Source organism: Zeus faber (assembly GCF_960531495.2).
Source record: "Zeus faber genome assembly, chromosome: 5".
NCBI lineage: Eukaryota > Metazoa > Chordata > Actinopteri > Zeiformes > Zeidae > Zeus > Zeus faber.
This window is the reverse complement of record NC_137192.1, coordinates 5,072,398-5,097,825: the sequence shown is the minus strand read 5'-3', so window position 1 is coordinate 5,097,825 and position 25,428 is coordinate 5,072,398. Positions and strand designations below refer to the sequence as shown.

The following is a 25,428-nucleotide window of genomic DNA, read 5'->3' as shown; positions in this document are numbered from 1 at the left end:
TAAACCGGGCTGTGAGAGGGTTTTATTGTTTTGTTTTTTTCCCCAGAAAAGGCCCCTCATTGAGTAAAAAGTAACAATTCATTCTATTCATATTGGGAGCGGAATCCAGAAAATACTATCTTCTCGAGAGGAATAGCCCTTTTCAGTATTGTGCAATGGGGTAATGAGAAAGACAAAAAAAAAAAAATACTTTGTTACTGTTTCAAGAAAAAACAACAATAATAATGCACCTGGTGTAACCTGGAAGTGGAAGTGTGTACTTCTGTTCATAACTTAACATATTGCTCCGAAACTAACAAAAACATCCGCCATCCAGATAAATATGTTTAAATAGCAACTTTTATGAACCTTTGAGGCCTCAATAAAATAGATAATTATGGAAGACTTGGTCAGGGCGGGGAGGGCTAAACTAAAAGCAAATGTAGAACAATTTATATTAATATGCCATGTATGGGGGCAGTGGGGCGGGTAGAACGCAAATCAAATTATAAATCATACTCAAAGACAACGATGTACATAAAGCACTTGAAAAGGGGTATGCATTTCTCGACGTGTGACCAAGTGTGACCTCCAGAGTTTGAACTGAAGGTCGTGAAACCCCATGATACCAACGTTGTCCGGAAGTTACTCCTTGACTTCAACCCTGATGCAAAGGAATCAAGATGTCGGAGCTCTCTGTGACTCGGTCTCATGACGGGTGACTTCATTGGACAGGAATGGAGGAGAGAAGCCATTTTATTCCAACGGGAGGAACGGTGACAGAGCGCTGTACTTCTGCATGACCCCCGAGGCACTTTTTCAGCTCTCTCAAGACATGATTACAATTATGATGATGGTTTAGGACTCGCCGAAGCCTTTCTCGGACAGGCACTTTCTGACATCTTCTGTTGTGCTTGGGCAGGTCGTTTTGAGACAATTTAAAAAAATAAATAATAAATAAAAAACAATTACGATAACGAACTGGCTCCACCAACATCAACAATCATATCACAACCGAATCATGCAATGACTGTAAGAAACGTCTTACTTCAGCAAGAAGCTTACAACTTTATTACCGATCTTAAAAACAAAAGGAAAAAAAAAGTGTTCTTTTTTTGTTTCACAGCACTCTTTTGTATCACAGACACAGGGGAAAACTACAAGAACAACAAAATAACATAACACTGCAACACTTCTAAAAAGCAAACATTTGATAACAATTGAAACCATGAGGCTCCAAAACAGTTTTTTTTCTTTTCTTTATAAAAAGGTCCATGCCGTTAGGTTTCGACATCACAGCATGTGAAAAAGCATGTGGGACTTGTTCTTCTCTGTCTGTACAGCCTCTGCACCCAAAACATGTGTGTTCACTCCCTTTGACTTTGAGAGAGAGAGTGTGTGTGTGTGTGTGTGTGTGTGTGTGTGTGTGTGTGTGTGTGTGTGTGTGTGTGTGAGAATCACAAACAGTTTCATGGGAGGTTCGAGGCAGGGAGTGTGGATTATGTTGCCTCATTCAAGCTGGATGAGTTTCTCCATGAAGATCCCAGAGTGGTTTTCTACATCCCTGTGCTGGTTCCAGGTCTCCTCCCTGATCCCCTTCAGCATGCCTTCCTGGTTTGAGATGAGAAGTAAAAAAAAAAAAAAAAAGGGGGAAAAGAAAAAAAAAAAAAAAAGAATGTTGAAAATTCTACACTCAAAATACACATATTTGAGGTTCTATTACAAAACATGCAAAGTAACAAAAACAATACAAAACAAACCACTGATTTATGGTGAGAAGCGTACGTAGCTTTTACAAATAAGGAGAGCACAAACCTCTGTGGAGTCCTGGAGCACCAGGATGACATCTCCCTGGTCAAACCGTAGCAGGCCTTCTTCTTCAGGAGCATGCTTCTCTAGCGCCACCCCCTGGTGGAAAGCAGGTAAAAAATACCTCAAAATAAATTGGGGAATTCTTCCACCTCAGTTGAAAACAAAAAACGAATTATCAACAAATAATATTTCTATTAATAAGCTTAATTGCACTCATTCCTCATGTTACTGTTTATCAATATCAAACTTCATTTATAGGGCACTCTTCAGGAAAGCAAATGCAATTCAAATTGCTTTACATAAAATAGACAGATCACAATATAGCAATTAAGAAGCTGCTTACAAACATGGATATACTTAAGTCATCACTTCCTGTGTTGGATTTCCTGCCTCCATTTGTAATCAACTAAACAAACTTCTAGTGGTGAAACCCCTAGGTTGTTTTTTATTCATGTTAAAATTAATGCGTTATGTTATTGTTTTACCTTGAAAAGGAGACCAGGTGGATTCTGGGAGGGGGAGGAGTCAGTTTCTGATCCGTGCGGCTCCGGGTTTGATGAGGTTCCTTCTTCCTCAGCCGCCACCTCCTCTTCTTCTTCTTCTTCTTCTTCTCCTCCTCCATCTTCTTCCCCCTGGCTGCGCTTGCCAGAGTGGAGGGCGTGTCTGTCTGTGGAGCGGAAGGAGAGGCGTGGCGCAGGAATCGGCGGGGGCTTCATCTTCGGATGCGATGCCTGCGGCAGTGCGGCAGCTGTGACCTCCTCCGGGTCAGGACTCTGGGAGGAGGTGGCGGCGATGCTCTCCGGCAACTCGGGAGGACACGCCGCCTTCTGCCCCTCAACCTCCGACTTCGGGACCCCCACACCGGAGTCGTCCGACTGGATCGACCCAAGCTCCGCCTCCAGCCCCTGCTCCGCCTCCTCGGTGCTGTGACTCAACCGGCTCTTGGGAGTGTTGGTGCCACTGGAGCCAAGCTCATCTGAGTCAAACGAGGCGCCGTCCTCGAAGGGAACGCTGGCGGCCTCCTCCAGCAGGCGGTCGCCCTCCCCCAGGCGGTCGCCCTCCCCCAGGCCGTCGCCCTCCCCCAGGCCGTCGCCCTCCCCCAGGCCGTCGCCCTCCCCCAGGCCGTCGCCCTCCCCCAGGCCGTCGCCCTCCGAGGTGCTTGGTGGGAACGAGCCGGGAGCTGTGGGCATGGCCTCGCTACCGTTTTCAGCGGCAGACGAGTAGAGGGACACGTGGTCTTCTGGGAATGCAGTGTTGCAGGGGATGGGGTTGGAGATGATCAGCGACTTCCTCTTCTTGGACTTGGCGCTGTGAGGGTATAGATAAAGAGTCGAAAGCATCTGATTAGACACCTCCTGCCTAGAGCGCAAAACAAGATCAGATTTAACACAAAATTTCAACATGAAGTACAGTAATTCTATATAAGACACATTTGGCGCTGAAGGATCGGACTCTTAATAGAGAAGTGACTTGAAGTGACTTGACCCAGGGAGAAGAGCGGAGTATCGTGTGTACCAATACCAGGGTTCATTCTGGCATTATTACATATAACATGAAATTCAAGGACTTTCAACATTACGGCAAGAACTCTACAATACAGATAACCCTGACTCAACACCGGTTAAAAATAAATAAAAGGGAAGAGTTTCAAAATGTCAGTACTATTCATTTAATTCTAATTCAAAGTGTATTTTCTGTAGTTTCCATGTTTTCGCTCGTTGTATAAATATGCTTCTGGGTCTGTGCTCCACCTGCCTACCTGTTGAGCCCCTTGATGATGAACTCTTTTGCCGAGTGCTGGGTCTCCAGTTTCTTCATCACATTGTACAGCTCGCGGTTCAACTAACATGAAAAACAAACAAACAAACAAAACCCATGTTTATCCAAACTATATAAAATCTCATTGATACAACTGCATCGCTTGCATATCTTACCACGCTCATTTCCTTGTAGAAGACGTCCCTCAGGTTGGATATGTTTTGGAACACGGTCACATAGCAACCTATCCGGCTATTGGGGGGGGGGGGGACCAAATGTGACCAAATATTCCAAGACACATCTATGGTATCTCAACTGAATTCATGGACGGGACGTCATGTTTATGAAACTGTACCTCTGATAGAGAACAGGCAGCTCCTCTCTCAGCTCATTGTTTATTTCCTCAAAGACGTTCTGGGCTTTGTTGAACTCTTCCTCCGCCTGTGTTTATAAAAAAAACAACCCAAAAAAACAAAAAAAAAAAAAAAAAAAAAAAAAAAAAGTAGATTGGACCGGGGACAGGAGAAGTTAAATCTCATCATTCAAACTGTGTTTCAATATGCAATACTTAAACAGTGTGTTATGGATAACCCAATCCAGACATAGCATTAATGCAAGTTTCGTGACACACGCAGTACCTTGGACACCTTGCCGTCATCTTTTTTCTTGGCACTCTGGATCGCCTCCAAGTGGTGACGCGCAGAATCGTAGTCCACAAGTTTGCGCCCGCGTTTGGCCACTCTCTCCTGAGAGGGAAGGAAGGGGGATATTCATATGATGTTCATCTATATGTTTGGATTTGATCGGGATTTAAATCACAGCTATCTTCTGTCAAGGTAGTAAAAATGGCTGAACTGTTACAGTCTAAATGTGATTAAGCCTTAGTTCATCTCACTTATACCCATTGCTGCCTATTCAAATTTTACATTTTTTACCTTGAGCTCAATGTATTTCAACTGGAGCTTACTTTTTGTTATCTTGCATTGCGTTGCAAACGTCACAGGGCGTAAGCAATTGGCAACATGACACTCTTAAAGTAGCATTTTAGATTCAAAACAATGTAAACAATAGGAGAAAGGTTTAAAGCCAGAGGGAGTGGACTTGGCTTTTATGAGTTTCCTGGCCTTAATCGTTTTTTAGTTTTTGCCTGCGTAAGGAAGCAGTTGGCTTTACCTTGACCTCAGGAAACTGGCTAGTGTAGTTCTCCATGGTGCGGACAATCTGATCAGACAGCTTCTCCTCGTAGTCATTCCACAGCAGGTCCTGACTCTAAGAGGGAGGGTTTACGGTGCTTGGTCACTTTAACGGAGCTCATGAAGACCAAGAGAACACACACACACACACACACACACACACACACACACACACACACACACACACACACACACACTTACTTCAATAATAACAGACAGGTCTTCTCCTCCGTTCCAGTCCGACTCGTAGACATCTTTCAGCGTGTGGGATAGGCGCTTGGACGACTCGTGCATCGCTGCAAAAAGAAGCAGAGGAAATTGTATAATAATAATACAGCTGCAGGCAGCAACACACAGGGTCCAGTTTATTCCTTTTAGGTACGTGTTACATTTTTTGTAATGCAGCGAAATCTACTGAACTTATAAACATAAGGTAGTTACATCCATGTAATTCCACAAATTCAACTTTCATGTCATCACGTACGAAGCATTTCCATTTCAACCAGATGTCAATCATTGATTTTAAGTTGTAATGTGACATAAGTAAATAACAGTTCTAAATAGTAGAGTAATTAGGAATTTGGTTGAAGATTCATCCAAATCGATTCGCATACGGAGCAGAAATTAGCGGAAAACCAACCAAATTTGATCGACATTGAACACATGTAACAACTTCATAATGACAGTCATTGGTATGTTTCAAGTAAATTGCTGTTTCTATTTTTTAAATTGTGGCTTTAATGTCCAATACTTCAACTATTTGTTTTGACTATATGTGAATATATGTACACCTAGTACATTTGATGCTGCTGGTATGTCAACTTCAGTAGCCCAACTTCCAACATATTTCATTTGTGATAATTGTAAATAATTTTAAACAGATAACCAGTCATGTCTTAAATAATAACTGTACAAATTGCAGTTCTTTCACTATCATAAGATTTGATTTTCTTTGTTTTCACTTATTGAAAATGATAATGCTCTAAAGAAGCGATTACCATTAGACATAATGGATTGTTTCACAAGGGTCACTTATTGCTATGGCTTTCTGTATTTTAAAATTCTTGTTTGAATGTGAAATGTTACATTTTAAATATTGTTACATTTGATATATTGTCAAAGGTAGGAATTTAATTGTTCACTTTTTTTCTTGGATTACATTTTCAGCAAGTTATGTTTACATAGAATAAGAAAAACGTTGCAGTATTTCTGTGAGTAGTTACCAATTTACAGCTTCTGTTTTTCTCAGATGCACATTCCAGTGGATTGTGGACTACTTCTTGTATTTTTCATTAATCTGGCAAAGTAATAGGGACCACGGAGATACATATCAATCGAATAGATCTACTGACCAGGTCTGACCAGATCTACCAGGTAAGAAGCCACACATACATACTAATATATATATATATATATATATATATATATATATATATATATATATATATATACATACATACATACATACATATATACATATATACATACACACACACACACACACACACACACACACACACACACACACACACACACACACACACACACACACACACACACACACACACACACACACACACACACACACACACACACACACACAATGACGTCCTAAAGCCTCTTACTGTAAATCTCATCTCATTCATTTTGTTTACAAATAGTGCATGTCAGTTAAGCAAGACCAGCTAAATTTTTTCAGTCAAAATTGTTCGGTTTTTCACTAATATCTGCTCCGTATGTGGATCGATTTGGATGAAATTTAAACCAAGAGATCCTTGTGACATACCAGTTTAAACAACACCTTAACTGTATTGCTTCGATTCTGTTAATATTGTGTTCCAGATACTTGGGTTGGACCTATTTTGGCGAAATGCATTGGACCGCGTCTGTGATATCGATCAAATATTGTCGGTTTTTCGCTAATTTGCGCTCATCCCCGCTGCCTGCCGCCGGGGAGAGGTGGGAGGAAGCGCTGGTGGGACTGCTGTACAACTGGCTGTTCATGTCACATGGTAGTTTCTCTGCTCGATTGGCTATTTGTGTGGCATGTTTTGTAAAATGCTGCACGTGTTACAGTTTTCCAAGTTTGCTTTAAAGGCAACACCAGCTCAAGTTGTTTGTCTAGACGTCGCACTCGCAAGTGCCTGGAGGGGAATGACTTCCGAGAGACGAATCTTGGACTAATAAATAACTTTGGATGATGATGTCACAAAGCGCCCCGCTCCTTAAACTAATTAAATTATGACCGTTTTACACAGATTTTTGCTCCAAATGAAGATCAATATTGATCAAACTCGAACGACAAGACACCTGAAACGTCCCCGTTCTAAAGAGACCTCATCCATGATACATGTTTCAGATACTTTCAGTCCTAAAAACGTCAAGACTAAAAATAATAAAAAAGGCAGAGCAATAACAGGCTGGACCCTTAATTACCACCAATTTGAATGACACGACACTTTTCTGAATAAACAGGAGAAGCAGACAGGGCAGCTGGGCTTGTGGTCAGCTGTGGTTGATGTCGACCTGGCATGGGTGCCAACGGTGCAGTACTACTACCGTGGGACTTTGTGGCTAGGAGTCTGCACCTACAGTATATGTTGAGAAAGGTCAAAACAACACTGGCTTCCTGGCTGTGGCCACCCACGTACACGTGCAATGTAGCAGCGAAAGGCGGTCAACCGAGAAGAAAATACATTTGAAAAGTAAAAACTGCCATCTCTTATTTCAGTGAATTGCAAAATAGGGCGGCAGCAGCTTGGACACGGCCTCTAAAAACAGATAACATTCACTTCCCTCTCCTCTTTGCTGGACTGGGCAAAAAAAAAGTAAGGTTTCAAACATTTCAGGAAATAGTAACGTACGTGGTCAGCAGAATTATCAATGGCACAGCTGCAAATCTTACTCCCAGTTCTTTCGACGCATGCACTGATATCGCTATCTATTGTGCTGTATTGTTCGATGTGTCACTGGCCTACCTTTAACTGCTGTGTAGTAGTTCTTGACGTCTTTGAATAACCTGACTCCATCGCTCTGGGTGTGGGGGAAACAAACAAAAGGCAGGGATTTGAGATTAGCTATAGTTGGGTTCCATGATGACCATCCTTGTAAATTACTAGTCAGCCTTGTGTCGCTCCCTTTAGTGTTATTCACACACACACACACACACACACACACACACCCACACACCCACACACACACACACACACACACACACACACACACACACACACACACACACACACACACACACACACACACACACACTATTAGGAGCATTTGTTTGGTTTAGAAATTCAAGTCTTGTTGTTAGGCGGAGATGCTTTTATCAGATTATATCCAATTTGCTGAATGAGAAGAAAGTAATTTGCAGCTCGGCCTCATACTGTACTTTAATACTCGCTAAAACACTCGTCTAGAGGAGACAAAACTAGGGGCCATCCTTGCACCAATCATCTTGACCTTGAGCAGCAGGTCTCACCGTGGCCAAGAACAGCACGAGACAAAAACACAGTTTTGAAGACCAAGCCGACGCTCGGTGAAATTCAGGACTTGATAAGGATATTTTGACTTTATAAGCAGAGAGCGAGAATTGCGCAGAGCATGACTGAAAGGTACGATATGGGAGAGAAAGGCTCTCACGTCAGGCTGCTGGTTGTACCTGTTGTTTGTTGACGCTCTGGGAACACTGTTCAAACTGTTCATCCTTCGTCTCCATCGTTTTCCCCAGCTTCTGAAGAACCTGTTTCAAAAGAAACCCCATTTCTTCAAAGTTTGCAACTATGTCACCGCCCATTACATGGTGTAGTGGGTTGCATAGCATACAACATACATGGACACATTCCACTGTGCTTGCAACTGTTTTGGAGATCAGAAGAGACAGTTTGGTCTATAAAATCTGATTATCACTAATAATCTCCTTAGATTATCAGTGACTTCCACTTTCCATGATACACGTCCATGGATTTCTAGAACTTTCGACAGGCCTACGAGCTTTGAGCTGAAAAGTACATACAAGCACGTTGCATTTAGTGTCAAGCATTTAAATGAAACTAGTGAAACCGCAAACGGATGAGTCTGTAGCAAGCAAGAGGAACTGCGCAGCCAGGAAGTGGCAGCTTTTGTTTCTACGAGCAGCTGTACTGTAAGTGGGTTAATAACTGTTTAGATGGTGCCTGAGGGAAAGTCCATGACATTATATTAGTCTGCCGATTCAAAGGGGTAAACAACGACCCATTCAGGTAAACGTCCAAAGAGACAAAAAAAATAACCACACATTGTATCCTACAGGTGAATACTTGATGTGAATGGCAATATCAAAGACTCTCCCTAATAAACTGGAGAGGTAACAAAAGTTTAGACCTGATTCGGTTCTTGAAGGGTCACTCGATAAAAAGAGTCATTCGATTCTCTGGTGCTTCGTTCGTTATATTCAGTTGAGAGTAAATCACGGTGAGCGAGGGAGGACATCCTGAAAGATGAACAAGTGTCAGTCAGCTCGGAGCTGTGAATGGGGAAGCCAGGGGCAGCCTTTAATTCTGTCAAAAAATAGTTTGTGTGAATGACATTAGAAGTTAACTTCTGTCAAAAGATTTATTTTGGCGCAATGCAAATTCAAAATGATTTACGCCAAATGCCTTTGGCTTAGCTGCCTCAGACTTAAAGGTCATTCTCAGCGGCTGTTTTCAGTCTGAGAGTCGATGATTCACTCTTTCGCCAGAGCGACTCCCGACGCCTGAGTCACTTCAGTTTCGTTCGCTACGAACGAATCGTTCGATCTTGCATCACCAATTCCCAACGGAAGACGTTCAGCGTAAAAAGAACAAAATGCCGTGGGTTATTATTACAATTTTGGTTATTACTTATCCCCTACCCCAAAAAAACCCACTTGGTTCGGGTAGCACACGCCCTGACATCTTAATGACACGTAAAGAAAGACAGCACACTTTTTATTAATCCTCCCCGAAAGTGTCCCTGGTATGTTTTTGAGACAACGAACACCTGCGGTGACAAACTGATTGACGGCATAATCAACAGTAAAACACGGGGTGTCGTAAAAAAAAAACACGAATTTTGACTAACAATAGACACAGACATTAACGTCACAATAAATTTGGGGGGAAAAGGGGGGAAAAGGGGGGACCGGGATATTGTGGCTCTCACCTTCTCTTGTGCTCGATTCAAGGACTTCTGGACCCGTTTGGCCAGGAATCCGGCTCCAGCCTGGAGGTTCGGACCCATCTTGTTCTCTGCCATCCTGACTCTGACCTTCTTCTTCCTCTGCCTCTTGTGAAACTGCCGCTGCGCCGAGTGGTTGGAGTGTGTCTGATAGGGGAGAGATGGGGTGGGGTGGAACGCACGCACGCACGCACACACACACACACGCACACGCACACGCACACGCACACACACACACACACACACACGCACAACTTCTGCTGAGTGGCGTTTCAGTCTCTTTGGACCAACGTCAGACTGACATAGTTTGCCAGCAACATTCTCCTCGTGTTCCAACTTGTTCGCTTTACTTGAGGTTCTGAAAATTCGGGCTTGGTCTCTGTGACTCTGTGACTCTGTGACTGTGTGTGTGTGTGTGTGTGACGACTCTTCGTTTCCGTTAGAGTTATGAATGACGTCACGGAAGTTTTTTTTTTTTTGGTTTTTTTTTCAACGGGACTTAAAAACAAATACTACTACACGTGTTAATCGAACCTGTTTCGCAACCCTTCTTATCCATTAATTGGTATATGTTAGTCTTTTACAATCTTTTTTTTTTTTTTCATTTTTTTAACATCATTTATTGTTTTTATTTGAAGCAAAACACATAATATGCAAACAGAACAGGCCCATTCGACGAAAAACAATAGAATGACGTGGCACTTGGTTCATGGCCCAGCTGATGCGTCACTGCGTACAGAAATCTGACGTAGAGGCGTGACGGATGGAGTGGTGGTTGTTTTGCAATCGTGTTTGGCGCTCGACTAAACAGCGACTCCTGGCAGTAGCGCGGTGGTGGGGCCAAAAATCACATATTTCACAGTCCGACTCTTCCACTCCCAGTTGAGTGGCTGAATTAATTTGCTCGCTTACGTCCCTCAAAAAAATGGCTACATAAATGTCTGAGGGCAGCCAGCAAATGATATAAGCAGTTTATTTTATTCTGGGGTTCAATATTTTTTTTTCTCTTTCTGATTTATGTTTTGATGTGTCGGTTGAGTCACCCTCAACAACAATATGCGTTAAAGCGATGCGACTGAGGAGCAGCAGCAGCGTGTCGTTATTTATCCCTTTTGAATGTATTTATTTTTCATGTATTTTTATTCCAGTTTTATGCAAGTCTGGCAGCTCTCAAGTCAGCTGTGTTTTTGTGGAGCCTCCAGTCCCTCCCCTTCAATCTGCATTAACGTTGCGTTCCAGTTCCCTCGGAAGTTCCTCATCAGACGGTGAGATGAGGGCGGTGATCAATTTTTCCACAATAAACCACTATACAAACATGAGTTACTGTCTCTGTGATAATTTAGTTGCAATTAAACAAATATCAATGTATATTGTGTTGTTTTAGGGGTCAGGTAATGTATTAGTATAGGAATAGTGAGGCTGATAACGCACATAAACATAAGCCAGTCAAACAAGTTTGAACATCACACTGGATCTGATGTTCAATACACTTTTAATTCAACAATTTCCCCATTTCACAGTGTTAATAATAGGGTTTGACTTGGCTACAACTTGTATGATTGTTTTGGGGGGTTTGGGGTTGTTGTTTTTTTTTGCCAAAGAGATTGAAATGATGAATTTTAAAAATTCAGGATTTAAGAGGTTGATTTGTCACATACATATACATACGTTCATACATATATGCGGTGAAATGTCTTTGCAACGCACCCGGAGATTATGCACAATAGTTACAAAACCGAACATAATAGCTTACCTAATTCCTACCGAGCTAACTCACTGAAACGAACTGATTCTTCAAACGTAATGCAGTTAGTGAATGGAATAACATCAATAAAATGCAATAAAAATGAGACTCAAAAAGATAATACAAAGTGGGGGTACAAAATAGAAGGGAATAGAGTTACAGTATGTATGGGACCGGCTATTTGTATATACAGAGATGTGCAGTAGAGTGGCATGTGAATAAAGTGACGTAGTGTGTGTTGAGTTATACAGTACAGTATACAACAGTACAACACAGCAATACAGTAACCCAGAACAGAACAGCAATACAGTACAGTATGCAGTACAGTATGCTACATACAGTACAGTATGCTACATACAGTACAGTAAGGTAGTGGAGCCTATGTGTGTGACTCGGTGAGGGCCCCTGGTGAGGTCAGCGTTGACAGTTCTTATGGCTTGCGGGAAGAAACTCCGTCTGTCTCTGTCCTCGCTGTGTGACTGTGGAGGCGCTTGCCTGACCGCAGCAAATGTGCGATAACATATATTTTTATAATTTGTCAAATACTGATTTGGTGGAATATATAGTGCGATGAGCTCCACATTAACATGTCACCAAATGTTTACTTAAGCATTCACCTCCATTTAATATTCAGTTCGATATGAGCAATATTCATATTTACCATTTTGCCATCAAATTCTAATATAACAATTATTGTGTACTTTTCACACATTTACGCTTAACGTAAGGATGGGGGTTAAGTAGCACGTAAAGGCTGCACCATTAAAAAAATAGCAGCTAAATGTGGGGAAAGTGGGGTTACCGTGGACGCCCTAAAGACGACATACTCCACGTCACATGAAGGCGACACGACAAATCGCACTTTGACAAGCAGAGGGCGCCACGGCACTAATCATTTGAGCCGCTGTTTTGAAAGGCACTTGAAAACGAGGAGCAAAGAATGGCACAGACGGGACATTGTCAAGGACCGAGGCTTGATCGAGCCTTGGACTTACTGCCACTGGGGAGCTCTACCATCACTATCACTTTGAAACCTCGCCGAAGGGCCCTGACCTCCCTTCTCGCCACCGCGCTGCGATCCTAGCGTCAGAATTAGCTGTCTGTTACTAGTGCCCCGTAGGTCCCCTGCGATCCCAAACGTAAGCCTCCCTATTCAACGTCGTGTGCTCGAATGCCCGCACGTCGGCGCGTAAACGCTATGATTCAACTTGCAACGTTTCAGGAAAACATTTCCGCAATCCCGTAGCGCCCTGCCCCAAAAAACGCCCCTTGGGAGTTTTTGTGTGGAGGCGCTCGATTTCATACACCAGATAAGAGAAATAGGCGGTGCTTCTCTCGTCACAGGGGACCGAAACGGTAAAACCGGGGCGCCGCGGGCACCATAACGAGCGCTCCCAGAGCGGCGCGCTCAAGGTGTACGGTAAGACGTTTCGCGGGGTTGGCGGATTGGGCCAGTCTTCGCCAGCAGCAGGGGGTGGCGGGTCGGCGCGTCTCCGTGCTTTGTGTCAGAACCGAGCATTAAATGATATTGTCCCCCCGCCGGTTGCTACAGTTGAACTCGTCGCGGTTAACCCAGGGGGGGGTGCTCTGCAGTCCTTCTCTCTGGTCAAGCTCGGCCAGGAGGGCAAGCCCGACGGAAGCAATGCCTCCCATCGAGAACGACACCGGCAGGAGTGAGCTCAAATGTCGAATACAGCAGCTCATCGATTCCAACCAGGTTGTGGTCTTCAGCAAAAGCTACTGTCCGTTCTGTGTGAAGGTGAGCCCAGCATTGTGATAACGCTTCTGGTTTTCGTGGTAAAGATACGTTGCCTAAAACGAGGTTACTCTCTCGTTCAACTGTGGTGCGGTGAACAATGTATGTCGAAGTGTTCGCCTCGTTTGGGCCGATTCGCTCATCGACGAGTCGCCCGGTAAAGAGACTCGCTCGGTTTGTCCAGCGCTCGGTTCATTGAAGGCAGTCGCTTGCCCGGTGAGCGAGGGAGGACTTCCGGTGAACGACGAGTCAGAAGCGTCGCTGGGCTTTACTGGAGACGCGAATCACTTCATTCTGACAAAACGAATTTATTCGGTGGAATAAGAAGGCGCAAATCACAACGAATATGAATTACGACGAATGCCTTGTCGTCTCTTATTTTTATTTTTATTTTTTTTACCTTCGATTTAAATGTAGTCCCCTGTAATTTGACTCTTCTGCCAGAGTCCATTTGACCGAATCGTTCGCGACTCGCGTCACTAGAACAATGTCGCAGTGGAAGCCCCGTCTCCCGCGAAGGAGACCCCGCCGGGCTCCGGCTATTTGCTGAGCGACGAGCGTCGTGGCTGGTGCGTGAGGAATGGAAAGAATACACTTATGACCGGCGCAAACAAGCACAAAGCGCAAGACACCAACACCCACCAACTTGTGCAAGTACTAATGTTGTAATAACATTGTAATTGACATTATAACATTGTAACTTATACTTCAGACATTTTAATGATTTAGTGACAACATCGTTCTAATCATCCAAACATTATAATACATCTTTGTTCGTCATTTACATAATCTCCAGTTTCTGTCGGGTTGTTGCGAAAAAACTAAATGTGCAAAAAGTGATGCTCTTTTTTAGAATTGTGTGTTTTGCTTTTTACACTGTAGCGTTTTGAATGCTTTTTATATCTACAACAATTGCACATATCTGTATATACAAAGGCATATTCCCTCTATCTATTCCATTTTATTTCATTTTATTTTTATTGTATTTTATTCTATATATTTTTATCTTATTCTATAAGTATTCAACTTACTGTATTACGTTTTAGGAGTCAGTTAGTCGGTCTATTAGAAAGGAATTCTTTACTTTTATTTCTTTTTTTCCTAGGACATATTGTGTGCTATCACCGGGTGCGTTGCATTACATTTCACTGCATATATGTATGAAAGTATGTATATGTATGTGACAAAAAATCTTGAATCTTGAAACACAAACTCCTTGTACTGTATAAGAAAATGTACTTGGCCGAATAAACAGATTCGGATCTGTCACACTGTACATGTCAAGATATTAAGCTAGACCACTGATAAGGTGATCACAAACATTTAGGGTTTGAATTACATTAAAATACTGGTCACAGCTGTTGAGAAATAAAAGTACTAACTACTGTATTCCTTTTTTTTTTTTAAGGTGAAAGATCTGTTTAAAGAGCTTAACATCACGTGCAACGTTGTGGAGTTGGATCTAATTGGTACGATAAGTATTTTTTTGATATAAAGGTACTCCATACAAAGTGTTTTATTTACTGCTCTGATATTATTTGCGCAATTCTGATGATGGAATGTGTTGCAGTAGAATACTCCCATCTTTCCTGTTAGGTAATTTCCATCAAATATTGCTACATGTCTTGTCTTCCTACTGCATAAGCTTCTTGTGTTTTGAATTGACTGCAGGTTTGAAGGGCAATTGTTTTTTATGTCCCTTATTATCTGACACTTATTTTTCATTGCTTTAAGCCTAACTGACGACACATGCTTATCTCATGACAATGCTGATATTTTTGTGCAGAGGATGGATCCAACTACCAGGAGCTGCTGCTGGAGATGACTGGGCAGAAAACAGTTCCCAATGTTTTCATCAACAAGACACACATTGGTGGCTGTGACAAAACTATGCAGGTAGGCAACATAAATGTAAAATATAATATTTATTTATCCTAAATAAATAAAACGTAAATAAAATAAAACCACACAATCAAAACAATAAATAAAATAGATTATCAGGCTGGTCTGTCTGTCTGAGCCCCACCCACAGTGAAACTCCCAACACAGAGCAGACGAGAAGACAAGCAGCGCGACCAAAAATGACGGCAAAATATGTCTCGGCATAGTGTTTATGTTTATTTTTTCTGTTTATTCGGCTTTGTTACATTCATTTTTAAAATGGTTTTAAAAATATATATAGAGAAATGATACATTATTTATTCGTGGATACAAGGTACTGTTAAGGTTTTGTCACGTTGATACTTGGAGTAGTGGCGTCGCTCTCTGGTGCTGTGAAAAAATGCTTAGGTGTTGCGCTCAAGTCTTATAATGGTAGGGAAAACCTTACTTTTTATTCTGGCATCACGTTGGCTGAAATGTTGCTGACATTCTTATGTAAACAATGACGCATGTAAATATAGCGGGCCATTATTAAGGTTGTGTCTGTATATCGTACGATACATCAATAAAGTAATTATCACGACAGGCCTTTCATCAGATATTGCAGTAAATGTTGCGAATCTCAAACTGATTGCTCAACACAATCAAGATGCTTGTTCAGATGCTACAAAAGGGTTTGAAGGGACCTATTTGGTTCAAGTGGCCTTTTGGTAGGCAGACCGACATCTATTATCATAAAAATTGCTCATATCTAAATTCAGTGTTTTCTCTGTATGCTGTGGGATTTTGTCCCCCTTTATTGTTGGGTTGGTGGTCTGATGTGGGGGGGGTCTCAGTAATAAATGTTTTTTAAGTTGCATTGTAAAAAAAATAAAAATAAAAATATTATTCTGGTCAAGGCGGAAAATATCGTAAGTGTTCACAGCCCCTCAAACAAAAGTGGCTGTGGCAAATAATGCTTGTGATTGTGTAAACTATGGACAAGAGAGATAGATAGATATGTTATTCCAGGGCAGCAGAAAGTATTAATGAGTTGTACCCCTTCCAGAATACAGTTACTATTCTTAAAAGGCAATTCATAAATACATCAGAAGCGTAATATCTTTGTAAAATTTGATCAGATCCTTTATATATAATTTAACACCATAAAGTTCTTATTTCAGACAAAAGGCAGATATAGCTTCCCAACTCAAATAGTCTGTTTCCATTGGTCTGGATCTCCTTCTATGAAATACATTTGATTGGGATTCATTCCGCAGTAATGGATTACCTCCACTCACTAATTTGAACAAATAAAACTAAAAACTTTGTTTGGGTTCTGAAAACTAGTTCTATAAATAGTGATTTTAAATAGCAGATTTAAAACCACTTTGTTTCCAAAGACCGTAAAAATCTCCATGTTTCCGTTGGCAGGCCCACAAAGATGGCATTCTCCAGCAGCTACTGAGCGGCGACAACGAGACATATGAGTACGACCTCATTGTCATCGGAGGAGGCTCTGGAGGCCTGGCCTGCTCAAAGGTGAGGGACTCGTGACAGAAAAGCATTTTTTTTCCAATGTGTTCCTTACATTGAAAATGAAAACATTTACTCTACATTGATTTTGAAATTGCTTCTATTTGCAACAGGAAGCAGCCATGCTTGGTAATAAGGTGATGGTACTGGACTTCGTTGTGCCCACTCCAAAGGGGACCACATGGGGTAAGCAGTTTATGCTCCTCTGCAACACTGCCGCACCTGTCGGAGTGAATCTCTTTGGATGATCTGGACCCCTTCATCTGTTAATTTTCTTCTCTGTGGTTGGTCAGGTCTGGGCGGTACTTGTGTGAACGTGGGCTGCATCCCCAAGAAGCTGATGCACCAGACAGCCCTGCTGGGCACAGCCATGCAGGATGCCCGCAAGTTTGGCTGGGAGATTGACGAGAAAGGTGAGGGGTCAGAGGTCAGCCACAGGCCCAGGAGGTCACGGCGGGGGGAAATCGGGACATCATGGCGTGGTAAATCCGAGACCGTCCTTACGGAGTATATCAGATCAGTTCTTAAAAGATAGGTTTGCTACTTTTCAACCCAGGCCTTTATTAAAACGTTGGCTCCCATCATTTCTAACTGTTCATAGCTTCATGGAACGCGACAAAATGGCTCACATTTTGAAAGCCTCACTAATACCCTGGTGTTGAGGAAAGGCCTGACAGTTCTGACAGATTGTTCTTCTCATGACCAGTGAAACACAACTGGGAGACAATGAAGACGGCAATCAACGACTACATCGGCTCGTTGAACTGGGGCTACAGGGTGGCGCTGAGAGACAAGAACGTCAACTATGTCAACGCCTACGCAGAGTTCATCGAACCACACAAAATCAAGGTGGGTGGTTCAGTGGGTGTGAGTCACAGAAAGCCAAAAATCAGTGTACCGCGTCCTGTCACACCTCTTGCAACCGCTAGCAAATCAATTTTGCTGTTGGTGTGTTTCACCTGATGAGACAGGAATGGAATGGCGGTTTTGCTAGCATCACCGCTCTCACAGTTGCCATTTCAGGGATTTCCCAACATCCTTCCAGTTATGCAGTTTTTTTCTATCACACTATCAATTTGTCACCAGTCTTTTTTTAAATTGTATTTATTTTTTTTATTATATTGTTTTGATATTAGGCAACAAACAAGCGTGGGAAGGAGACCGTTCACACTGCGGCCAAGTTTGTCCTGGCCACTGGTGAAAGGCCGCGCTACCTGGGGATCCCGGGAGACAAGGAGTACTGCATCACCAGGTCAGAGCAGCACACCAAAGTGGCTCACTGCTGCCGCCAAAGCAACATCTTTTGATGATTCCGCTGTGTTTATTCTCCTCGGGACTTTTATTTTTATTTATTATTATTTTTAAAAAAAAGTTTTATTTATTTTTTATTTTTTATGGCTTCTGGTTAATAGGTGTGCAATCTCCTAAATGGCAGGTCAGATTGCTGCACACCAGCTTGGCATCCTTCATGACAAAGTAGTTTAGTTAATGACTGCAATTTGTATGTTTTTAATTTTTTTTATTCTCTGCCAATGTTTAAGTTGGCACCTTGTGAAATTGACACATTACAACGATTGTAATTTAATAACTTGATTTTAATGCACAGCAAGAAGATTCTACTAAAATGTAGACACACATGTTGGTGTTCTGACTCCTCTGAATCTTTGTGTATGTTTGCCCCCCCCCCCCCCCCCCCCCCCAGTGATGACCTGTTCTCCTTGCCGTACTGCCCTGGTAAGACCCTGGTGATTGGGGCGTCCTACGTGGCTCTGGAGTGCGGTGGCTTCCTGGCGGGTCTGGGCCTGGATATCACCATCATGGTTCGCTCCATCCTGCTGCGAGGCTTCGACCAGGACATGGCCAACCGAGCCGGCGAGCACATGGAGGAGCACGGAGTCAAGTTCCTCCGCAAGTTCATCCCTGTAAAGGTGTGGTATTCTCAGTGGCTTTTTTTGTCCTTTATTAAATGCATTAGGTCAAAGGCGATTTTGATTCATATGTTCATGTGACTCACACCTCAATAATGCACCCAAGTAGTATAGACTGCCGCTTACTACCGACTTGAAATGTTTTCAAAATGGACCTGATGCTATCCAGTTTCACCATGTGGCTGTTGAGTGTATAGCCAAACCCTGAGCTGTAATTGGATGTCATTGTAGTGTTGATCTTCTCCACTGGACATGAGTTTAACATTGAGGTGGTGCACTCATCTGCCTGTGTCAGGTGGAGGAGCTGGAAGCGGGCACTCCTGGCAGGCTGAAGGTGACAGCCAAGTCCACAGAAAGCGACGAGGTCATTGAGGGAGAGTACAACACTGTACGTAAGGACCGGCAGCCATTACGCCCTCTTGCTACTTTCATGTTGATCCAGGTTCAGCCACTTTCAGTTACAGATTGTCCACTTTTTCATTTCTGTAGGGATACCGCAGCCTTAAGTATCTACAAATTCTGATCCCATATTTATTTTTTTCTCAAACAACTAAGTTGTTAATTTTCTTATGATAGCCATCTAAAAAAATAATCATTATAAAAATACAAAGCTCACAACGTGACTTGTACAATTATGCTGCCTCCTTTATTGAGGTACTCTTTTAAATTAAATAAAAAGTTGAAAGCAGCTTTCAAGTATATTCAAATATTGCTTCAAGTGCACCTTTACAGAGCTTACACAAGCTTCAACACATTAAGATAACAAATCTACAAGTGCTTCATGTTTGTGTTGAAATATTCACGTTGCATATATTCCATTCCTCGCTGTGTTGCTTTAAGCTAAGAATACCTTAGTGTCTTGTGAAATAAACTGTCAGTGGCATTCCGACCAGTGTGACTTTTTTCCATTAGTGCTTTTGCCAAAACTGAAGAAGCCACTTTCTTGTCATTCAGGTTTTAATCGCAGTGGGCCGAAACGCGTGCACAGACAAACTCGGCCTTGACATCGCAGGGGTCAATGTCAACCCCAAGTAAGTTCTCTATCCCCCTTCTCCTCTCTCACACTGACTGTGCCTTTTTTCCATGCTTTAATCCTTTTGTCATTTCCACATGTCAGTGTCACATCAGGAGAGGTGTGTGTCTCTTTAAGACTTTCCACAGTCACAGTGATTCAGCATTTTTGCCGCCCCATGGCTCTCGGCTGGGGGCGTGTGTGTGTTCAGTTTGTGTTCAGTTTAAGTGTAGCAGTGTTGGCTTTGCAAGTACCGAAGGTTGTGTTGCTCTTCATAATGTATTCTATTTTCATTAAGTTGTTTTATTTGTATCTTTTCCCCACTATGTGATGAGCCACTGTGAATAGCTAACCTGTCAAGGCTGCGAGGGCCACTGTGGATTAAGGCAGCATGAAGGCAGTTTTAAGACGGCACTTAGTCATATGCTCCAGTCCCATGACCATAGTTTTTTTTTCATACTTTCAGCCAGAGGGGCGGCTGGGTTCATGGGCTGTTTATTAGTTGGCCTCATTATGTAATGCAGTTTTTAAGATGCAGGCACATAGGTACAATCATTCTTAAAGGTTCTTGTGTTTAATGTAACCTTGGACCCAATAATTCTCAGGACAGCCTGATGGGTGCTAAATAAGGACTCGTCCACACATATATGGATATTTCTGAAAGCCCATTGGTTTAAAAAAAAAAAAAAAAATGAATGTCCACACGAGAGCACAAAAATGATTTTAAAACTCTCACATAAGCCCGCCAGGCCAGTAGGGGACGATAATGTCATAAAACTTGATCTCATACACCACAGAAGAACATGAGGAGCATCCGTAGTGAGCTTCTTCTTGAGCGCCACGGTAGTCAAATAGTGTCTGGACTAACATAATTCCGAAGGTAAGAGACTTAAGCTTTTAATGAACACAGCAAATTAAGCAATGGTCATCGGCCATCACTCATAGATTCCTGATGCTTGTGCAAGTTGAGCTCCTGACATCTGCATTTTCAAAAAGCTCCATTTAACTTTGTTAACACGAATGCATGGAAAACAAAAGTTTTGAAAAATCTCCACCCTGGAAGGCATTTTCCAAAAGCTTAGAACATAAATGCAGAGAAAACATTTTTCAAAAACTTTAATCCCAGAATGCAACCCCACCCCCGTTAATGATGTTTTTTTTTTTTTTTCTACTGTTGTTTGTTCACCTCCCTGGTTGGTAGGTGTGGTGTGGGGATGGTCTGGGTTGGGCAGCCACATCTGATCTGGATCTAGGTGATTGGGATCAGAGTGGCTGCATACCTGTTGCTTGGTCTAACGAGCAACAGGTAAACCCATCACCAAACACTCAGGAGAGGAGCCCTGTCATGACATGTTCTATCTGCTCCTGTCTAATTCCAACTGGCCAACTCTCTACAATAAACAGAGACGGGGTTGTTCACGACCCCGTCTCTGTGCCAGAGGGCCCTGAAAGTGTGTGTGTGTGTGTGTGTGTGTGTGTGTGTGTGTGTGTGTGTGTGTGTGTGTGTGTGTGTGTGTGTGTGTGTGTGTGTGTGTGTGTGTGTGTGTTTCCTTCCTTCCCCAGATATGATTTGAAATGTTTAATAGTTTATCTTTTCTACTCTGTCCAGGAATGGAAAAATCCCAGTGAACGATGAGGAGCAGTCCAATGTGCCACACATTTACGCCATTGGCGACATCCTGGAGGGCAAGTGGGAGCTCACACCCGTAGCCATCCAGGCCGGCAAGCTTCTGGCACGACGCCTTTACGGGGGCTCGGCGGTCAAGGTGAACACACTAAAATCAGGAAGTAGTATTGTACCACAGTGTTAAATTCTAGTGCTAAATGCTAGAGACATTTTGTTTATTTTTTAGGTTCAAGTCGAGTGCTGACGTAGCTAACTACCTCCCTCCTTTTTCCTTGCAGTGCGACTACGTAAACGTCCCCACCACAGTTTTCACCCCCCTGGAGTACGGTTCCTGCGGGCTGTCAGAGGAGAGGGCCTTAGAGCTGTATGGGCAGGAAAACCTTGAGGCAAGTCACACACAGGCACATGTGAATCGTTGATTAGCATCAGATATCAGGTTCACCCTACACCAAATAGTAAAACGAGCCTCTGAGTGGCTGTGTCTCGAAAAGCACTCAGAATGACTTGCACTTTTCGAATGACTGACGTGACTCAGGATCTGCGTCCTGCTGTCGATACCAACTTAACTACAGTGACAAATAGAAGCATGTCGGATGTCTCTAACCAGGGTTCTTACCAGGTCCTTGAGGCGCTTGAATTATGTCCTCAGAAATGTAAGTACTGGAGTGCCTTGAAAATAGCCCCCTTTGTACTGAAGTGCTTAAAGTCCTTGAAGCTCCCTTTCTTATTCAAATCATAATGAAATAAAATAAAAATATTCCAGAATGCCTTTTATGACAGATTATGCCAGGGAAATATACATTTAATTTATAATAACACTTATAATTTGGGCTCCGTATTGGTACTCAATACCTTGAATGTATTACGTCAGAAATAACCCAATACCAAGTAGTATCGAAACTTCTTCAGTCAAACAATACCTGCATTTGATTATTTTTGTACCCAGATCTAGAAAAAAATACTATTTGTATGGTTTTGCTTGCAGCCAATCACAGCAAGCACTCTTAGATTTAATGTGACATGTAATTGGCCCACTACCACAGCAGCTACAAGCCAGCCAATCACTGCAAGCGTTTTTCTATTTAATGCAACGTGTGATTGGCTCATTACTGCAGGAGCAGCAACAACAGTCTGTTAAAGGAATGGCTCACCATTTTTTAAGTCTGTCTTAAAACAACAGTCAGGTGTCCATATGGACAGGGAAAGAGGTTTTCCTCGCTGTAATCATTACCCTTGTACTGGCTATTTGTTTAAAATTACACTGCCCAAATACTTTATTGTACAGTTATTTAATAAATATTTAAAGATATAGTCGTATAAAAATAATTTGGATGGGAGGAGTGGTAGCATTTTAGCCAACAAAATGCTGTTTTTTGTATTTATACTACTATCTCCTTATAATAGTAGATGACAATGAGATTAATTTTATATATATATATATATATATATATATATATATATATATATATATATATATGAGACAGTGAGATGAAATCCTTGTAAATGGAAAAAATAGTGCTTAAAACGTACTTGAAAGTCCTTGAATTTCATTTTGTAATACCAGAGTCCCTGCTCTTACGGAAAACAAAAATAATCACTTTGATTTCATCAGAGGCTTCATCAGGCTGATGTGTAGGTCTTAACCTGTTAAAACTTGAGAACACAGTACAGGTGGCGTGCTTAACCATTGAAAAAGAAATGTATTTCGGTCTAAATTTAAGTATATTGTTTGTAAAATATATCAATTTGATCAATACACTGTACTGAATCTTTATTGGTGGTTTTAAAGAGGGAAAAAAAAAGAAAGGGAAAAAGGTTGTTCTAATGTACGTGCATTTCCCCTTTTGTAGGTGTACCACAGCCTTTTCTGGCCCCTGGAGTTCACTGTGCCCAACAGGGACAACAACAGATGCTACTCCAAGCTCATCTGCAATAAGCTGGACAATGTAGGTTGAACCTACCTCTGTCATTACCTGCCTTTTTGTCTGGGTGATGGGTGTGACAGATCTATTTTAGAGAATGGTTAAGTTTGCAGTAGACCTGGTTGGTACCATTGGGAGTTTTGGTAATACGCCGTCTTTGCATAGGATCGAGTGATCGGCTTCCACTACCTGGGGCCAAATGCCGGGGAGGTGACGCAGGGCTTCGGCGCCGCCATCAAGTGCGGTGTCACCAAAGAGCAGCTGGACAACACCATCGGCATCCACCCCACCTGCGCAGAGGTAAGACGCAGCACTGACGGCAGACCCCCCACGGTGCTACGATAACACTGCAGCCTTGTAGAGCTCCATGATTGTATTAGTTATTGTCTGAAATTATTTGTCATTTAAAGCTGCGAGATTGGCAAAGGCAGTGATCTTCTCATTTGTGTTGCAACTTTTAATTTTATTGTAAATATTGTTTATGTATATAGCTGCTTTGCTATTGACATTGCAAAAAGAACATTAATGTGAAAGTGGCATTAACCTACAGTCGTAACTGAGCAGAAAATGTCTGTTAAACGTGGTAAACAAATTTCCGCTTTCACGACATTTCTTGGGTGCCTATTTAGAATAATAACACAGATATCCTCGTGAAATAATAGAGCCATGGGTTAACTGTGCAAAAGGTTTGCATTTTTATTTTATTTTATTTTTTAAATGGAGCTCCCTCGTCTGTGTCTGCAGGTCTTCACCACCCTGGATGTGACCAAGAGCTCTGGTGGAGACATCACCCAGGCTGGATGCTGAGGTTAAACCCTGCTCGTTTAGCGGGCTGCCCCTCCTCCTAGCCCTCTCCACCACTCACCTCCATCTCGGTTCTGGAGCCAGCCGCGAGCCTCTCCAAAGGAAGCGACTGCGACGGCTCGGAACCAGTGTGCGGCGAGAGATAAGGCCAGTGTCGGGCAGCCTGCTGAACAGCGGGGTTACTCTGCTCCCTTCCTTGGCTCCCTTCGGTGTGTCGTCTCGAGAGGAGCACAACACACACTGTCCCCCAAAGAGTGTGTGTGTGCTGTTTGTGAAATCCTGCCCCGTAACCCCAACACTGAGGTGGGTCAGGATTGATGTCCTCCTGTAGACACTTCTGGAGGGACCATAACCCCTTCGTCCAATCGCCCCCAACTGAATCCACTTCCCATACACAGATATGACTTTGGCATTACACTCTGGAATATGTAATCTCATCTCTTCTGTCTACATTTGAATGTTTTCACACACCTCTATGGAAAAAGAGAAAATCGTTTCATATTGGGTGACTCTTCCTTCAATGTTTACTGATTACATTTTGATATTGCTGCTTCAGTTTTACCCCCGCCCCATGACTATTCTGGTGTAAACCAGATAGATCAATTTGCACAGAGCTTCAGCCTGTGTAAACCAACACCCACATTTGAATCTTTCAAACTGTAGTGCCGTTGCAGAACATGGATGGATGACAACGCCCATGAAATGTCTTGGACTTTTGTCGTCTAACATCCTCCTCCGGCTCCTTTCGAGCCGGATTACATGAATGCTTGTCATGTTTTTTTTTTTTTGTTTCGTTTTTTTCTTCCTCTTTATCTCTGAATTCTGTATATGTCAAAAACAACTAAGATGTATAGAATATTCTAAGACAGTATTCAACTAACTTCTGTCATTTAATGACATTGGTTGGATGTATATACTTATATCCCACCACTGTTTGTAGATGAATTATCTTTGAAGGCTTAATAAACTACTAGGACATGCCTGTTCAAAATGTGAGACTTTGTACATTGTAATGACACAATGTAATGAAATGTCAATGATTGAGTCCTGTGTTTTACAACGGAAGATGAAACTGCTGGGGCTCACAACCTTTGTCCCTAGAACCCTGAATCAAACCAGACTCACTCAGGTCTCAGACTGAACTAGATCTAGTTAAAAGACTGCATTTATTTTATCATGTATTTATTAGCTTTTGTCTGAGCGGTTTCTATTTTCATGGTTGAGAGCAAAGCTTTTAGGCCATAAACACATTCTAACATATAGTCATGGATTTTGGACCAATATTTGACTGTTGGGGAAAGCTTATGCCACGAATCCTG

The 25,428-nt window shown here is 42.4% G+C and overlaps 2 protein-coding genes across 2 annotated transcripts; one reads left to right on the top strand and one right to left on the bottom strand.

The window, feature by feature from the left end:
• On the bottom strand, window positions 1-10,269 carry bin2b (bridging integrator 2b). The gene is made up of 12 exons (XM_080000422.1): window positions 9,906-10,269; window positions 8,404-8,484; window positions 7,721-7,775; window positions 4,944-5,038; window positions 4,723-4,818; window positions 4,188-4,295; window positions 3,905-3,990; window positions 3,726-3,801; window positions 3,551-3,633; window positions 2,277-3,099; window positions 1,795-1,887; window positions 1-1,590 (listed from the first exon to the last, which is right to left on the bottom strand). Exons 1-12 carry the CDS (start codon window positions 9,996-9,998, stop codon window positions 1,489-1,491), a joined length of 1,791 nt encoding a protein of 596 aa, XP_079856548.1. The 5' UTR covers window positions 9,999-10,269; the 3' UTR covers window positions 1-1,488.
• A 2,465-nt stretch (window positions 10,270-12,734) lies between these two features.
• txnrd3 (thioredoxin reductase 3) lies at window positions 12,735-25,100 on the top strand. Its single transcript, XM_080000641.1, has 16 exons — window positions 12,735-13,423; window positions 14,829-14,889; window positions 15,207-15,316; window positions 16,715-16,822; window positions 16,930-17,002; window positions 17,110-17,229; window positions 17,523-17,665; window positions 17,953-18,068; window positions 18,519-18,744; window positions 19,040-19,132; window positions 19,699-19,775; window positions 21,366-21,522; window positions 21,662-21,769; window positions 23,234-23,329; window positions 23,471-23,605; window positions 24,050-25,100. Exons 1-16 carry the CDS (start codon window positions 13,187-13,189, stop codon window positions 24,110-24,112), a joined length of 1,923 nt encoding a protein of 640 aa, XP_079856767.1. The 5' UTR covers window positions 12,735-13,186; the 3' UTR covers window positions 24,113-25,100.
• The last annotated feature ends 328 nt before the right edge of the window (window positions 25,101-25,428 follow it).